The sequence below is a fragment of the Budorcas taxicolor genome, chromosome 2 (genome assembly GCF_023091745.1).
Source record: "Budorcas taxicolor isolate Tak-1 chromosome 2, Takin1.1, whole genome shotgun sequence".
Lineage (NCBI taxonomy): Eukaryota > Metazoa > Chordata > Mammalia > Artiodactyla > Bovidae > Budorcas > Budorcas taxicolor.
In genome coordinates this window covers 53,961,844-53,978,898 of record NC_068911.1, presented here as the reverse complement: position 1 = coordinate 53,978,898, position 17,055 = coordinate 53,961,844, and the positions used below count along the sequence as shown (strand labels likewise).

Genomic DNA, 17,055 nt, shown 5'->3' with positions numbered 1-17,055 from the left:
CCTGCGGCTGCCCTGGAAGGTCTTGGGTTTGCCCCTGTGAGGGTCAGGTGTGGAGGTGGTGCAGCTGCTTGGGTGTCAAGGGTTCTGGCATCACCAAGTACTCAGGGGAGTTGGTGGCGAGGGCAGCTGGAAATATGGTGCTCTAGAAGGGTATGCCAACCAGTTTTGGCCAATACGCTCCAATATTCTTGCCTGGAGAACCCCCCTCCCTGACAGAGAAGCCTGGCATGCTGCAGTCCACAGGGTCACAAAGAGTCGGACAATACCAGAGCGACCCTGTGAGCATAGATGCAAGACTTTTTTCCTGTGGCAGCTCTGCCCCAGTGAGAGTTGAGTGAGAAGGTGGCGTAGCTGCTTGGCTTGCAGGGACCCTGGTGATGCCAAGTGTGCAGGGACAGAGACTGCCTCTACTGCAGGAGTTATGGCTCTGTCAGAGTCTTTTTTTCAAGCCTCTTGTAGCTGGCAATCAGAAGTCCTCTTTGGCCAGTTTTTTCCCTTGCTCTGCCTGTTCAGGCAAGGCTCCCTTGCCTGGGGTCCTCTGTTGTTCTGCACGTCAGGCACATAGAAGGGCCCGCCCCCCGACTGGGGTCCTACCTTGTAGATCCATGGGTCAGGCACTTAAAGGGGCACCCCGGGTGGGGTCCTGTGCTGTAGTTCTGTTTATCAGGCGTTTGATGGGCCAGTCTCTGTATTGTTCAGCTGCTCATGCTGGTGTGTGTGGAGGGAGAGAGGCCATGGTGCTGGCTCCATTCCCTACATGTGACTCAGCAGTATCACCTTGCTTCCATGGCTGCCTGGCTTTCTTCCACAGGCATTTCCCACCACGATCTCCTCCCTAACATCCCCTCAATCCATCTCTCTGCAGTCAATGACAGCCCTTGCCCTGGGATTGCTCTGCAATCCCTAAACTCCAGCTGCCAGCCACTGCACCTTCCAGGGGATATATGTCCTTGTCTGGGGTATGTATGGCTGTGGCAAGGACTGTCTGATGCTCATTCCATTTAAGCTGCAGCGGATCAGCTGTTTCACTCTCAGCCTTAAATGTTTCTCCTCTGACTTAGACAATTGCCATGATGTGGGGATCAGAGCCCTGCTTCCTTTCCCCTCCCCGCCGAGGGCAGGTCCAGTCCTACTAACCCTCCTGTTTCCCCCTAGTTCCTTCATCCTCCTGAGTTTTGCCTGGGTCTATGTATTCTTTTCCACTGGTCAGGCACTGCTCTCCGCTCTCAGCTGATGTTCTGCATACACTTCTGTTTCTGAACGTGTATCCTGATGTATCCATGCAGAGAACCATGTCCACCTACTCCTCTGCCATCTTGTTCTCTGAGTGTTTCTTTTAATTCTGGCTTAAAATATCTATTTTACATAAAAGAATATGCATGTATTCCTAAAACAGATGTTTAGGAGAGATACCAAAATGTGCGCAGAGGCTGTTTTGTTTCTTCGTGGTAGGATTGTAGTCTTTAGATTTGTCTTTGCATATGGCTTTATTTCGTATTTATTTTTTTCATTTGTTTTGTAATACTTTTAATGGTGTTATTATAGTAAATGTGTGTGTTTGTGTGTGTGTGTATGTGTCTGCTTGGTCATGTCCAGTTCTTTGCGAGTCCATGAACTGTAGCCTATCAGGCTCTTCTGTCCATGGAGTTTTCCAGGCAAGAACGCTGGAGTGGGTTGCCATTTCCTCCTGCAGGGGATATTCGTTCAGAGATTGAACCTGCATCTCCTGTATTGGCGTGTGGATTCCTTACCATTAGCACCACCTGGGAAGCCCAGAGTAAATATGATAAAGAGAGGAAATAAAGAGAAATAAAAGATATTGTTGTTGGCCTATAGTACCAACAGTTTGTATTTGCTAACTGCTGTACTTTTATTTTGCAAAATTTTAAACTTACAGAAAATTTGAAACTGTAATGTAATGAACAGTATCCCCTTCACCTAGATTCAAGTATTTTTGCAGACATTGTGAAACTTTACCCCCAGAATACTTCCCATAGCAGATAGTTCCCCATAACTAGGGCCTTCCCTTATATAACCAAAGCACTGTCATCACCACAGACTAGAAATGTGTCATTATTACAATATGGTTATCTAATAAAGTCCTATGTAACTTGAAAAATTTCTTCACACAAAAGAGTCAGTCAAGGATCATATCTTGCATTGGGTTGCCATGTCTCGTTGTTCTCTTTTAATCTTGAATCTTACTGTTTTTCTTTTGTTTTTTATGACATTGACATTTTTGAGGAAGCTATTCCAGATGTCTTTAGGCAGGAATACTTGTATTTGCAAGAATATAGTGATGTTGGGTCTGCATTTTTTTTAATTGAAGTTTTATTAAGGTATGAGGAACTATATAGAGCCATAATTTGAACTAATTTGAGTTACACCTCTCCAATGTGGTACTTTCGTTCATGAAAGAACAAAATACAGAAATACAGAAAAGTTGTGCTTCTGCTTGGATATCTTTAGGGTCTTGCTGAAAAGGCTATTTTAAATGAAAGCAGAAGTAGAAGGCAGCAATTGTGATAATGCTGTACCTTCTGTTCAGATACATAAGTTCATAAAGTCAATTCCCTCAGGCTAAGCTTACCTGAGTTGATCGTGATTCTTTTGGTGTCAAGCGATAGTGACTGGAAGTGTATCCCTCCAAGCACCAGCTTTTTCAGGTTCATACTGTATTTCTCATTAATGTTAGGGAAGGGGCGATGCCTTTATTTCCTTCGCAGAAAAGAATAGAAAGCCAGTGAGTGAACTCAGCTTGCAGTGGAATTTTAAAAAATCCTATTACATAGCTTGTAATCATACATTTTATGGCTAAAATCCTAGAAAAAACTATTAATTGAATCCAATTCTTCCAAGGGCAAAGCCTCTTTGCAGTTGTAGGTCAGGCCATTTTTAGCGTTTTGTTTTTAGAATATATGTTGCTCAAACTGTGGTAGGCTCTACTGCAGTAACAACATTTTTTTTTTCCCTTAAAACAAATACCCAGATCTTACTCACTTAAAAAAGGATAATTTCTTGCTCAGGTCATCATCTTGGATTGATCATTTGGCTGTTTTTGATGGTTTGGAAACTTGAACTACAGCTTCTTTTGTTAAGGAATTCCACACCATCTATTCTTTTCAGTTTCATAGATGGGACAAAGAAAACATGGAGAATTTATATCCACTGTTTTTGTTTTGCTTTGTTTTTTAAGGTGAAATGACAATTTGAGATTTCACATATAAGTGATACAATGAAGCATTTGTTTTTCTGTGTCTGGCTTATTTCTCTTAAGATAATGCCTTCTAGATCCAGCCATATTGGTGGACATGGCAGGATTTTTTTTTCTTAAGGTTGAATAATATTCCATTTTAATTATAGACTGTATTTTCTTTTTTTAAAAATTCATTCAACCATAGACATTTAAGTTGCTTCTATGTCTTGACTGTTGTTAATGATACTTCAGTGAACAAGGGAGTACAGATATTGCCTTAAGATAGTGGTATATTTCCTTCAGGTATATGCCTAGAGTGGAATTGCCAGATCATACAATAATAGTCCTATCTTTAATTTCTTATGTAGCCTCCATACCATTTTCCATGATGGCTGCACCAATTTACATTGCCAGCCAGCAGTGTATCAGGGTTCCCTTTTCTCCACATCTGATAATAATAGCCTTCTTAACTGGTGTGAGATGATACCTTATTGTAGTTTTGATTTGCGTTTACTTGATGACTACTGAACTCATATGCACTCTTAACTGACTTGAGCTAGAAGGAACACATGCCACTTCTGCACTTAACTTATTGATTAAAATGAGTTGTATGGCTTTAACCTAACTGGGAGGATGGGAAATGTAAGGGAGCACATGGACTGTTGGGGGACCTTTAGGTCACTGATATGTCTTGTTCCCAGTGAGGTCGGCATGCGAACATCGGCATCAAAGGCAAGCCAACCTCTGTTGGGAAACCTTGATTTACTTGGTAAAAGGCATATATTAGTTAGTCCATTCATCCTTCCTCCCTCCCTTTGCCAATAAAAAGGTGCTTTGTGATCACTGACAAAAGTGAGTGGTGTTTAGACTACAGATAGAGGACTTTGGAGAGTGACAATTCAAATTATTTATTTATTTATTTTTTTGCAAAAACAACAAAAAAGTTCAAAGAATTGTACAGCTAATATGTCCTTCATCTTGCCTATGAAATATCTGGCATTATTGAAATGATCATTAATTATTTATAATTCTTCAGTTGATCTTAAAAGTCCTCCGAATGGAATTGAATAACTATAAGCACTGTCTTAGAAGGTTGAGATTTACAGAATAGATTTAATCAAACCTTTTGATGATATTTACATATTGGCTGGCATTCTTAAAGCTGACACTGGTCTGATATATCGCTCCAGTATAGTTATTTAAATATATGTTTATAAGGAATGATTATTATAAGTAATTCTTAAGAGGAACAAACTAGTCTTTAAGAATAATCTCTCTCAAAAAAAAAAGAATAGTCTCTCTTGATACTTTATGCATTTATTTCTGTAATTTTTTTTCATTGAGCCAATCAAGAACTTTCTTGTAGAAAAGATTTTTATCTTTTTCTTTTAAAATCTATAGTGCTTTATAGTACTTGGTATACTGGAAATAATTTTTTCAATACTGTAGGCTGAAAAATAAATGTTTGCATATAGTGTGCCAAATCTAATTCTTTTTCCTACCAGCCAAATAATGTCTCCTGGATTCTGACTCGTGGTATAACGTCATTCACAGGATCTTAGTCTTTTACTTTAGTCTTTAACTGCTGGTGTTCTGTAAAGGAGTTTCCTAGCCTTCTATTTTCAGAAATATCTTTATGCTGCAGAGAGAACTTTGGGGAATACAGAAAGTATTTAATAGTTAATTATCTTATAATTTAGCCACTGGAAAATTTCACTTATTGTGACTTTTACACATCTATATTATGATCATTGATAAGGCAAGTAACAAATCTGAGACACTTTCAAGTCATCTTGCATTTTATTTTTCTGATCAGTTGAAAGTATAAAGTATATAATGTTTTAAAGTGTATGAAATAAGGAGCCAGATTTGATTAATCAGAGGCATGCTATTTGTAAACCTGCATTGAAATAAACTCTGTTATACAAAGAAAGCATATTTTGATTCTCACCCTCATGCTTTTAAAAAATGTTTTAAATTTTATTTTATTTTATTTTATTTTAGGCAACAGAGATTATGCCAAAGATGATCCATTGGAGTTTAAGTCTCATCAGTGGTTTGGAGCATCTGTGAGGTCAAAACAGGATAAAATTTTGGTAAGTTTTGCATATTTACTCACAGGTAAAGTTTAGTCAATTTATGTGAAAACACAGGAAGTTTTCTCTTGGAAAGCTGATAGTAAAATTCAGTGTGCTCAGGGGCACAGAGTATTCCGATAACATAGCTCTAATTACTTTGTCCACAAAGGTCCGTCTAGTCAAGGCTATGGTTTTTCCAGTAATGTATGGATGTGAGAGTTGGACTACAAAGAAAGCTGAGCACTGAAGAATTGATGCTTTTGAACTGTGGTGTTGGAGAAGACTCTTGAGAGTCCCTTGGACTGCAAGGAGATCCAGCCAGTCCATCCTAAAGGAGATCAGTCCTGGGTGTTCATTGGAAGGACTGATGTTGAAGCTGAAACTCCAGTACTTTGGCCACCTGATGTGAAGAGTTGACTCATTGGAAAAGACCCTGATTCTGGGAAAGATTGAGGGCAGGAAGCAAAGGGGACAACAGAGGATGAGCTGGCTGGATGGCATCACTGACTTGATGGACATGGGTTTGGGTGGACTCCGGGAGTTGGTGATGGACAGGGAGGCCTGGCGTGCTGCGGTTCATGTGGTCGCAGAGTCGGACACGACTGAGCAACTGAACTGAACTGAACCCCTTCTAAGGATTCCTTCTCAACTGAACTGAACCCCTTCTAAGGATTCCTTCTCTTTCACCCTTCTTAGATTGGGCTTTTGCTACTTTCACTGTCATTCCTACATTGGACATTTTTTCTGCCCTACTTGGTCTTTCCCCGGGAGTTTGTTTCTCTCCAGCAAGGTTTAGGAATAGTGTGGCTTTGATTACTCGAATGCCCTAGTACCTCCTTTCCTTAGAATAAAACACCCTCACCTTTGCCTCATCTTCTGCTTTGCTACAGTCTCCTTCCTTTGCTCATCTTTTCGAAGACTTGTTGAAATGTGTTCTGTAGTAACTGTCTCCACTCTCTCACTTTCCTTCGTCTTCCCAGCCCTTCCTGTCTGGCCCAGGTAGGCATGGGCAAGGTCCCTTTTGACTTTCAGGTCAAGAATATTTTTCTTGGCCCCTCAACACTATTCAGCAAGGTCCCTTGAGCCATACTTTTCTGAAATACTTCTCTTTCCTTGGCTCCTGGGACTGTGCTCTTCCGGTTTCCCCTCTCACCGCTTGCTCCTTTGCCATCACCTTTAGTAGCTCTACTTCTGCTCATTTTCTAAATGTTGGGGGGTCTGAGCTTTGGTCTGGGCTCCTGTTTTCTTGAACTGTACCTTTTATCTAGCAGTTCCTAACCTATCCTGGGACTATGAATACGATCTGTGTCTCATAATCCGCAAATCTACAGCTCTAGCTCTTAACTGTTCTTGTATCTTTCGAGTTGTATTTCCAAACTGCCAATTTGGTGTTTTCATTTGGATATCTCATTATTACTCAAAATAAATGTGAACCGAAATAGAACTGTTACCCTCCATCATAAAGGAAAAACTGGGAAAGTAACTATTTCCATATAAAACATCCTCATCTTAAAAGCATGACTCTACCCCATTCCCCAGCAACCCCAGTCAGTTCTGCCTTCATCTTCCAGGATTCCACCCCTCAATAAATCATCATCTCCACTATTTCTGTCCTATGCCAAGCCACCATCATTACTCTCCTGGGCCAGTGTAGCAGCACCTCTCACTTCTCTTGCTTCATCTCTTGCCCTAGCTACAACGCATTCTTTATAGAGGGACCGGACTGAACCAGAGCATTTCACTTTCCTGATTCAAACAATTAAGCAGCTTTTCATCACTCTCAGAAAAAATATCTCCTGTTCATCCTGGCTTTCATCAGCATCTTCATAGTCCAGTCACTGGCTGCTGTCTCTTTGCCATCATCTCACTCCGTCTTCCATGTGCAGCTACACTGATTTTTTGATGCCTTCCATACCAAGTCATTTCAGTTAGTTCCTTAGTGTTTGTTCCCTCCGCTTATGTGCAACTTACTGCTTTTCGCTTGAGCTGGCTCCTTGTCAGTCTGATTTCAGCTCTACTTTCATTTCCTCAGAGAGCCCTTCCCTGTTTTAATTGGCGGTATAGTATTTATTATTTTCTTTCTTTCCCATTGTATTGTGGGGCATCCAGGAAGGGTTTATTTAGGAAGTAATAGTTCAGTGGCACTTAGGAATGTGTCAAATCACAGTTAGAGGTGAGGGGAGGAGTTGAGAGTAGTGGCATTCTAGGCAGAAAGAGGTAGAGGGAAGCAAAAGTGCGCAGAAGTGGCAAATACTCCACCCTGGAAATCAGATACATGTAGAGAAGTAGTAGCAGTTGCTTACTTTCAGTTTTTTGGGTAAATAGAGCCCAGTATTGTTTGCGGTGTTTGCTTTAAAATGTTTTGCTTCAAAGGATATAGCAAATTTATTTATTTATTTATTTTTTTCCAGCAAATTGAATTGTTATACTTTGGTAGACTACTGTGCTATTAAAACATGCATTCTACCACTTGACATAGTGTTGCAATCTATAGCCCTGAAAGCAAAAAGGTTGTAGTTTATTTGGAAAGTAAATAAAATAAGTGCTTCAAATTCTTTTACTCCCTTCTTATTTGATAAATTATTTGTTTCATAGCTTAGAGATATGTTATTTAGTTTAAGTATTGAGTTGGTCTGTGACCTTCAGTTTAGTACCTAAAATCAAAAAAATACTGGATGAAATAATGATGTTGCTAACTATATTGGAAAAAAACCCCCACAAAACCTAGACTGCATATACGGCCTTTAGAAGCATGTGAGAAGAGTACTTATAAAAATCTTTATCCACTACTTTGATAAGGAATTTAAGAGTATAGGTTTGATTAATTTTTGTTAATGCTTATAAAAGAATGTTATATATTGTCTGAAACACAAATTTTTTTCAGAAAATGTTTATGAATGGACTCCCCTATTTGATTCCAGGCCTGTGCCCCACTGTATCACTGGAGGACTGAAATGAAGCAGGAAAGAGAGCCCGTGGGAACATGCTTCCTTCAGGATGGAACAAAGACTGTTGAGTATGCTCCATGCAGATCAAGTATGTGTTGGAAGTTGTACTAGCTTTTACCGAGAGGATTGGGAAGCCTAGGCTGTTAAAAATGTGTGTGTATGTATGTGTTAAAATTTGTAAACATACCATGATGTTTGAGAGGGCAAAATGAAAGCAGTTTTATTAATGTAAAGAAATGTCAAATATACAGTCAACAGGCTTATCTTTTCTTCCTAAGAACTGTTGTTTTGCTTTTCTTTGGTCAGTAACAATTAACATTTGATTTTGGAAACCTGCATTTTTAGTCACTATTAGTCAAAAGGTGCTCCCTTAAACTTCTCTATCAGAGATGCAGGCCCCACAGCTAACAATTCTGATTCAGCAGGTCTAGATCAGGCCTGGCTACCTGCATTTTTAACAAACTCTACGAGGTAATTCTGATGGAAACCAGAGTTTGAGAACTTACAGCTTTATATTAATAATGATGTTAAAAGTAAAAAAAAAATTATATCTTAAGAAGCCAGATTTTTTATAGGAAGATAGAACACTGGGCTCAAGAGTCAGAGTCTGAATGTCCTTGCTTTAATCAGTCTCTCTGTCAGTCTGTTAACTAGACTAACTCCTCTTGATGATCTAAAAGACCTCACCCTGTTCTCTAATATTATTTGAAATTTCCAGTGAAATTTATATTGTGACTAAAGATGAGTTTGAGCGTTTATAATTTTAATGATGCTTTCCAAACACTGTATGTTTTTTCCTTCTTGGAGATTGCAATGCATTTGGTTCTTCACCATCATTGAGTTGGCCACCACCCCAGATCTTCATATCAGAAACATAAAAATATCTTACTGAAATGCAGTATGGTGTTTATACCTGGAGCACTTTTTAGGCCTTTACTCTTTCTGCTTCACTGGTGGCTAGGTAGTGTAGTAGAGAGAATTAATAACAAAAGCACATGTAAGATTCTTACTGCTAGACTCTTTTTTTCCCTTGTCAGGCGATTTCTGACATCTGGTCAAAGGATCAACTTAGTCTTCAAAATTCTAAGCAGTTGAACATCTGAGAAGCTGCAAATCATTTTACTAAATGCTTGTTTTCTTGGCCTACTGCCTTGGTCCCACTTTTGTAAGTGGGAGGTAAACATGAGAAGAATGATATGTATCCAGAGCCACGCTGTTTATTATGGGAGGGCAGGAGGCACACAGTGCGTAGGATGGAGGGAATGGGCAGCTTTATCCTCAGCTCCTGACACCATCTGCGTCACCACCTTTTGTTGGTGTTTTGGTCATGGTGCTGATTCTCTGGTGGTGTGTGGAAAATGTGAGGACTAAATTTGTGTTTTTAATTTTTGTATTGCAAAAATATTCCTATTATGAAAAGATAATTTTGTTGCTCTCAAGGATGAACTAACCATTGTGTGCCATACTTGTAACTTACTGTTTATGTGGTGAGCACACCTGTAAAATCATCCTTATTCTCCTCTGATACATGTGGAAACTGAGATCTAGACAATTGAAGTCACAGTTTTTCCTGCGTGTTATGATGCTGAGTGATCTAATGAGGATATAAACCCAGGTCCATCTTATTCCAAAGGAACCTTTTCCCTGTATTATTAGCAATAGGAAATGTTTTCCATTTCAATTGCCTTTGTACGAAGCACAGCTTTTCTATAGAGAGTACATTCTGCTTTCACAAGTGCAAGTTTGGATTAATTCCTGATGTAAGAGGACAAGAAACCTTCTGAAAACAAGCATTCTAATGATGATGGTCCCTTGAGGATATACTGCGATGTTTGGCTAGTATTTTTCGTCATTTTGCCTCTTCTCTAATGACCAGTTCTTTTCTTAACATGTATTTAAAGGATTAAGACTGTTTGCATGATGTAGCTGCTGCATAGTGCCTTCACTTATTTGGTTTAAGCACAGACATTTTCAACTTATTTTCCAAAGCATTTAACATCCAAATCAGGTCAACAAACTATGACTTGTGAGCCTGTTTTTGTAAATAAAGTTTGACTAGAACATAACCACACCCATTTGTTCACATGCTATTAATATCTACAGTGGGAGGGTTGAATTCTTGCCACAGAGGCTGTCTAGCCCCTAAGCCTGAAACATTTATTACCTGGCCCTTTACCGATAATAATACCTCAAGTATGAGAAAAAGCAGAGAAAAATCTAAAAAAAAAAAAAAATCATAGTGAATGCCTTCTTCCTAGTAAGTCTGGCTTTCAGTATCTCTTGATCATTGTATGTACTTTTGGGCTCAACCTTTGAAATATTAAGCTACATGCAGGCCTAAAGTACAAAAGGCAAACTGCCCAGAGGAACACACTCAAGAGTGGGAATCTGAGACCTTGGATTGTATTCTTATCTGCTTATCTACAGTCGTGGGTAATTGATCATTGATAAAACACTGATTTAGACAAAAGACTTCAGAGGCAATTTTTGTAGTTTATGGCTTCTTCATACTTCAATCAATTATGTAACCTAGCCCCATGACTGATTTTACATGGGAATGCCGGTTTTGTAAGGCTACACTGCCAACGTCTTGATAACTGCTTGTCTTGGTGTGGTGGTAGTTTGTGGGTTTGTTGTTGTCGTTGGTCATTTGTTTGTTTATTTACTTTCATTTTTATTGTGACCTATGTGAATTTATGGAACCTTACTCTCTGTAAAAATTTACCTGCTTACTGATTATGTTTGCTTTTGGCTTTTCATTATTATATCTGTGACCATTCTTGGGCATTGCACAAAAGGCTGAATGTCTTTCTGTTCTAAAAGTGCCTGAACCACAAATCATATGATTTAAATAGTCTTTCAGCTTCATGCTCAGACTGAGTCTTTGTTCTTTCTACTTTCTGATGATAATATCATTTGCACATAGATTTTTCTCAGGTATCATTTCCAGTTCTCTTTTTCTTCCCCTTGATGGTTGCTCGGGAACACTGCTGGTTCGAGATACTGTAGCCTAATGGTATAGACACTCTTCACCTCAGATCCATTCTCTTTTATTTACTAGCGGGTTTGCCATGGTTAAATTCCTTAATTTCTGTGAGCCTTAGTTTCCTTAGATGTAAGTTGTGAATAATAATAGTATCGCGCATAGAATAGGGCTACTGTTATTCTCATAGAATTTTGCTGTGTAAATTCGAAAAGAATTTAAGTGCTTTAGTACAGTACTGGACTCACACTAAGGGCTTAATAAACATTAGCTGCTCTTACTATCATGATCAGTAACATTAAATATAATATTGTCAGGCTTAACAATTAGGAAAAATATTAACTGTCCATACAAATAAAAACAAAAGCCTTCCCTGAAATAGATTGTAGTCAACAGAAAATTCTTTACATTTGCACTATTTAACATGTACCTGTTAAATTTTTAAAGGACAGTAATGTTTTCTAGTTGGATGTTCTGGGAAACCAAATAAAGTAGATAACTGTACAGTAAGATAATCGAAAAAGGATGTCTTTATAAATAGCTTAAAAGAGTTCCCCAGATGCAACTCGAATAAAGGAAATAAAAGGCTGACTTGAGGTCAGAGCAGAATTCCTTACTATGATTCACTAGACGCTGGAAACCCCAGCCCTACGTTTTCCCATTCCCTCTTGGTTAGAAAAATTTACATTGGGGGAGCATTATACTCTTGAGGCTATTTTCTAAAAAAATTTCTAAATTTAGATATTAAGTGTGTAATCTTAGGGCAGTTCCCAGGTTTTAAAAATGGGTTCAAAAATTTTGATGGGAGTATTTGACAAAAATTCTTGCAAGCTGTCCTTATGACTGAAAGTAGATATTTTTGGTTACTGTATTTGGGTGGCAAATACAGGAATATTATATCATAATTATTTAAATGTTGTGGCATTGACTACAATAATTCCTTGATGACTAAAGAGTAGCTGTTTTTCATTGCTCTTACTATCCTCAAAATAAAACCAGGAAAAGACTTGCTCACTGTTACCTCTGTTCTAGGTACAGTATTAGTCGTGATTAGAACTAATTTAAATTAATTGGCCAATTGTTCCCTTTTGTGAGAACTATAGGAAAAGGGGTAATTGTAAAAGAGTAAAACAGTTGAGTCTGTCATCATTTGGAAAATACTTCAAAGTGTCATGTTTTTAAAAGTTGGCTTTCTAAATGTGTTTTAAGGGTATATTTTGCTCTTTGCAGAAAATTCAACTAGGTCATCTCCCAAAATTCTGAACTATGTTTTTTTTCAGATTTGTTGTTGGCTATAAATGTATTGGAATGCAGGTATCTGCTTATTAGTCTTCATAATAACTTAGCAAAGACCTAGCAACTGTAGGGGAATAATAGTAAGAATTAGAAATTTCAGATTGGAGTTTTTAACTCAAGGATCATGACTCATCATTGTTAAATGAAATCAAAGAATGGGTCATAACCAGTTTTTTAAAAGGTGGAATGAAATACAATGTGTGTATGTTGGGTTGTGTGAGCTATGATATAAACTATAATCTTTCTGTATAAAAATAAAGTTTGAAATCCACTATCTTAGGTGATCTTTCTGCCCCTTGCTGACTGGTCTAGTTACTTTCATCTCTCTGTGTTGCCATTTCTGATGAATGGGTGTTGATAAACATGAATACTAACTTTTTAAGAATGTGTTAATAACCCATTAAGAGCCTGAATGAATGAACACTCTCAGAGACTAGTACATTATCTTACAGTGATATCAGATTTTTCTCATGTTTTGTTTTGTGTTGTTTGTTTTTGGGTTTGTGTATATTTCCAATCTTTTTATTTTAGAAAATATTGATGCTGATGGACAGGGATTTTGTCAAGGAGGATTCAGCATTGATTTTACTAAAGTAAGTTCTCATTTAAGACTGAATGAGATTCAGATCTACCCTGTTATCTAAACCGTGGTTAAAAATTAATAGATAATACTTCACATTCTTTGTAACTGTTTTATGGAAACATCTAATAAAAATTACCCATGCATTTGATATCCTCTGCTTGATACTATTCTCTCCCTAGGAGACATTGCTTATTTGAAATATTCATCAAAATGGGAATGGAAAATAGTAGAAAATCTCTGTAGCAGAAGACAGCTATTATGACTTAATATTAAAATTTCCAGTTGGATAGATTTACAGACTGTTTTTTTCAAAGCTTTCTATTTTTGCCTGAAATTGAGTTTTCGTAAAAGCTATGAATGGGCACTTTTTACAAATCAGGGTTTAGTTACAAAAAAAGTTGAAAAACATGCATGTTTGTCATCTATTATATGCCTATGGGCAATAAATAAAGATGAAGCAGTTTAATTACTGTAAGAAATCTCATATATACGCCTTTATGTATTTTTAACTAGGTTGATATGCTCTCTAGAGTTGATAATTTTTCATCATTTTTTTAAAAATAAGAATTCCATGTATATTTTCAAAGGAAATTTTTCTTAAATATTTTATATAATTTACTTTTGTCTTTGTGTGGTTTTTTGTGGGATATATGAACATTTTGAATAACAAATTGAGAAAATCTAATTACTCCTAGAGGAGTCTCAAAAACACATTGCTTGATTAAAAGTAGAGCTTTCTTAGAAAACTTAATATGACTTAGAAAATGCAAGCAAAAGTGCCTTAAATTTACTAAAAGCACAGAAACTAAAATCATGATTCAGAGAAACTAATAAAGCATTTTCTTATTTTTGTAAATTTATATTTTTAATCTTAAAATTAGGTACTAATAATTTTAGTTAACTCTCTTTATCAAGCAGTTAATTTTAATTCACTCAATTTGAAATTCATAATTCAAAATTTATTCATAATTACTCATAATTTAAAATTTAAGGAAGCAAAATAAAGAGAGGTAAAGTATATTAACACATAAAAGGTTTCAACTTGGATGATGTATTTTTAAATAAATGTATTAAAAACAAGAAGTGTTCACATTTTCTGTACTTAACACCAATACAACTATAACCCCAGAAATATTCCCATACCATGAATAGTCATTGCTAAATTAATTGATCTCTTCAACTCATTTCTGAAAAGTGGTGTCATTTTAAAGCAGACAACTTAGAAATATCTTTTACATAGCCAAGGCAGGAGATTGTTGAAAGCTTCAAAGCTATATGTGTATTTGGAGAGAGAAAGTTTTTCTCTTTTCTTCAGTGAGAAGAAATTTTAAAAATATGCTCAAAACACTAACTACCTTGAATTAGATACTTATAATTTGTTACAGATATAAGAAATGCTAGTCAAATGTAATTTGTATACATAAGATACCTGAAAAATGTACCCTCAAGCCTCACTCCTGTTTAAATGTACATGACACTAAAAATTTTGCTTTAGCTTGAAAAGAATTTAATGATTATTAGAAAGGAAATTTGTCAGTGTAGTCACAAATGTAATAAAATTAAGGAGTGACTTTTCTTCTTACTGTAACTAATAATACTTTGCTGACAGTACTTCATACCAAGTGTGTGAAGCAGCCAAGATCTACAGAATCTGTATGTGTGTGTGTATATATATATATATGTATTTTCATATATTAAATGAATATAGGCTTCCTTTTTGATACTTATTGTATTGTGTTTTAGAAAAGGTACAGTTAAAAATATGGAATCAGCTGGGTTTCAGATTTATGATTTTGTTTGCTTTAATGTATATGCATATGTATATCATACATACATGAATATATAGCTTTTACATTTATTACATTGTTCTCAGTTTTTAAAGCTGTCTGTTTTAAAATATATATCTTTTTGTTTGATTTAATCTAGGCTGACAGAGTACTTCTTGGTGGTCCTGGTAGTTTTTATTGGCAAGGTAGGTTAATCTTTTTAAAATTACCCAATAATGACTTCACACTCATCTGGCTTATCATGTACCTTTGAGACTTTTCAAATTATTTAAAAGAAAGAAATGAAAAAATTAAATTTAAATGTATAACCACTATCTATATATAATTTTTTTAAAAAGGACTGTAGCATCATATATAATAAGGTATATGTAAAGTATATAACATAATATATAACATATGCATTTCTAGTAGAAAATAAACTAAATATTTTAAAAGTAAATTATAAAGTAATTTAAAGTAATTAATTTTTATTGCTTAATACTTCATCTCTGTACTTTAGAGGAAATGATATAATTAATCATTAGGAAGTATGAGGAGCTGTAGGTAAATTGTGACCTTCCAAAAGCTCATGGTTTTAAAATTAATTTGCACATTAGAATATTGATGTGGTTATTTTCTCATTAATCACTGACATCAAGAATGATTTCTTTGTATTTAGGAAGTTGTAAAAATAGAGGATCTTATTAAGTTTCAAAAGAATATATTAAATTAGCATCAGTGATTGAAGTAAAAATCTGCATTTAGTCATTTCCAGAGGATTAATAAAATTACCATTTGAACAAATGTATAACAGATCATTATTTTCTTATACTTTGAAAATTGGTAACTATATCTGCTTATTTGATTTATGTTTCATTTATAATTAGAAACATAATTATTTATTTAGTCAATATATTCATATGTTTATCTTCTGCTAGAAAGTACCATTTACCAAATCAAGGCTTTTTTGTTTATTGGTATTCTGTTATTCAAGCATTCAGTATTTGGAAGATCTGGAAAATCTCTGACTATATTGATTTGCAAGTACTTTCTGATTCTGAATTTTACTTCTGTATTCTGCACTGTGCTTTCTTTACTTGTTTCCTTGTGGGAAAACCTGTGCTTTTGCTTTATAGAAAAGGAACTAAAGAAAGAGATTTGCTGAACAAAAACAAGGTGGAAGGAAAATAAGGAATGAAAAGTGGGAATAAGTGAGAAATTGGAAGGGATGGCAAAGGAGAAAAAGAAAAATCAGGCAGAGAGGATCAGTATGAGACATATTAACTAAAACTGAGAAATTTGAATTTCTGTGAATTATACCTCTATTGGAAGATGAAATGATGTAGGAAAATTATACTTGAGTTTTGCAGCCTTACAATAAAAATGAAAATAGCAGTTCTAATTATATGTAAGAAAATATATATTAATGCTTTCTAGTTAGCTATAAAACATGGGTTTAATTTCCTCTTTGCTGCTAGGTATATCATTCAGTGGAAGAGAAGGAAGTATCTCGTGGGCATGTATGGGAACCAAAGATGGATTTTGTGATTCTCAGTCAGGACTCTTTAACTCTGCCTTTTTAAGAGACACAATTGTGAACATATTTAAGTTACTTGTTCTTTTAATACTTTGAGTATTGCATAATGCAGGCATTCCTGTTTACTATAAATTAGCACAGATTCAGATACTATTGATTTACTATAAATGGTATATAATATGTTACTAAAAACTCAGTGACTGGGCAGAGAATATTTTGTTTTAGTAAGATTAAAATCAACATGTTTCACTGGGGACACATAAGATGTTAGGATGAATTTTCCCATAAATCTCAGAATTGTCTCTGTAAGAATAGAGAAAATGATAATGATGTTTTATTCCAAAGACATGATAAATTTTCCTGTATTCTTTGATTCAACAAATATTTAAGGAATCCCTCCTATGTGTTAGATACCATTTAGGCAAGTGACTTCCCTGGTGGCTCAGACAGTAAAGCGTCTGTCTACAGTGCGGGAAACCCAGGTTAGAACCCTGGTTTGGGAAGATCCCCTGGAGAAGGAACTGGCAATCCACTCCAGTACTATTGCCTGAAAAATTCCATGGACAGAGGAGCCTGGCAGGCTGCAGTCTATGGGGTCGCAAAGAGTCGGACACGACTGAGCGACTTCACTTCAGGCAAGACGATAGGATTCCCCAGTTGCTCAAGCA

The 17,055-nt window shown here is 36.2% G+C and overlaps 1 protein-coding gene across 1 annotated transcript in view; it reads left to right on the top strand.

Annotated features, from left to right (window-relative positions):
* ITGAV (integrin subunit alpha V) overlaps nucleotides 1-17,055 on the top strand; it is a 102,824-nt gene that overhangs the window by 44,091 nt on the left and 41,678 nt on the right. The window contains exons 3-6 of the mRNA XM_052653802.1: nucleotides 5,201-5,292; nucleotides 8,196-8,310; nucleotides 13,033-13,094; nucleotides 15,011-15,056. Coding sequence (XP_052509762.1) covers nucleotides 5,201-5,292; nucleotides 8,196-8,310; nucleotides 13,033-13,094; nucleotides 15,011-15,056 — 315 coding nt within the window. The remainder of the gene's footprint in view (nucleotides 1-5,200; nucleotides 5,293-8,195; nucleotides 8,311-13,032; nucleotides 13,095-15,010; nucleotides 15,057-17,055) is intronic.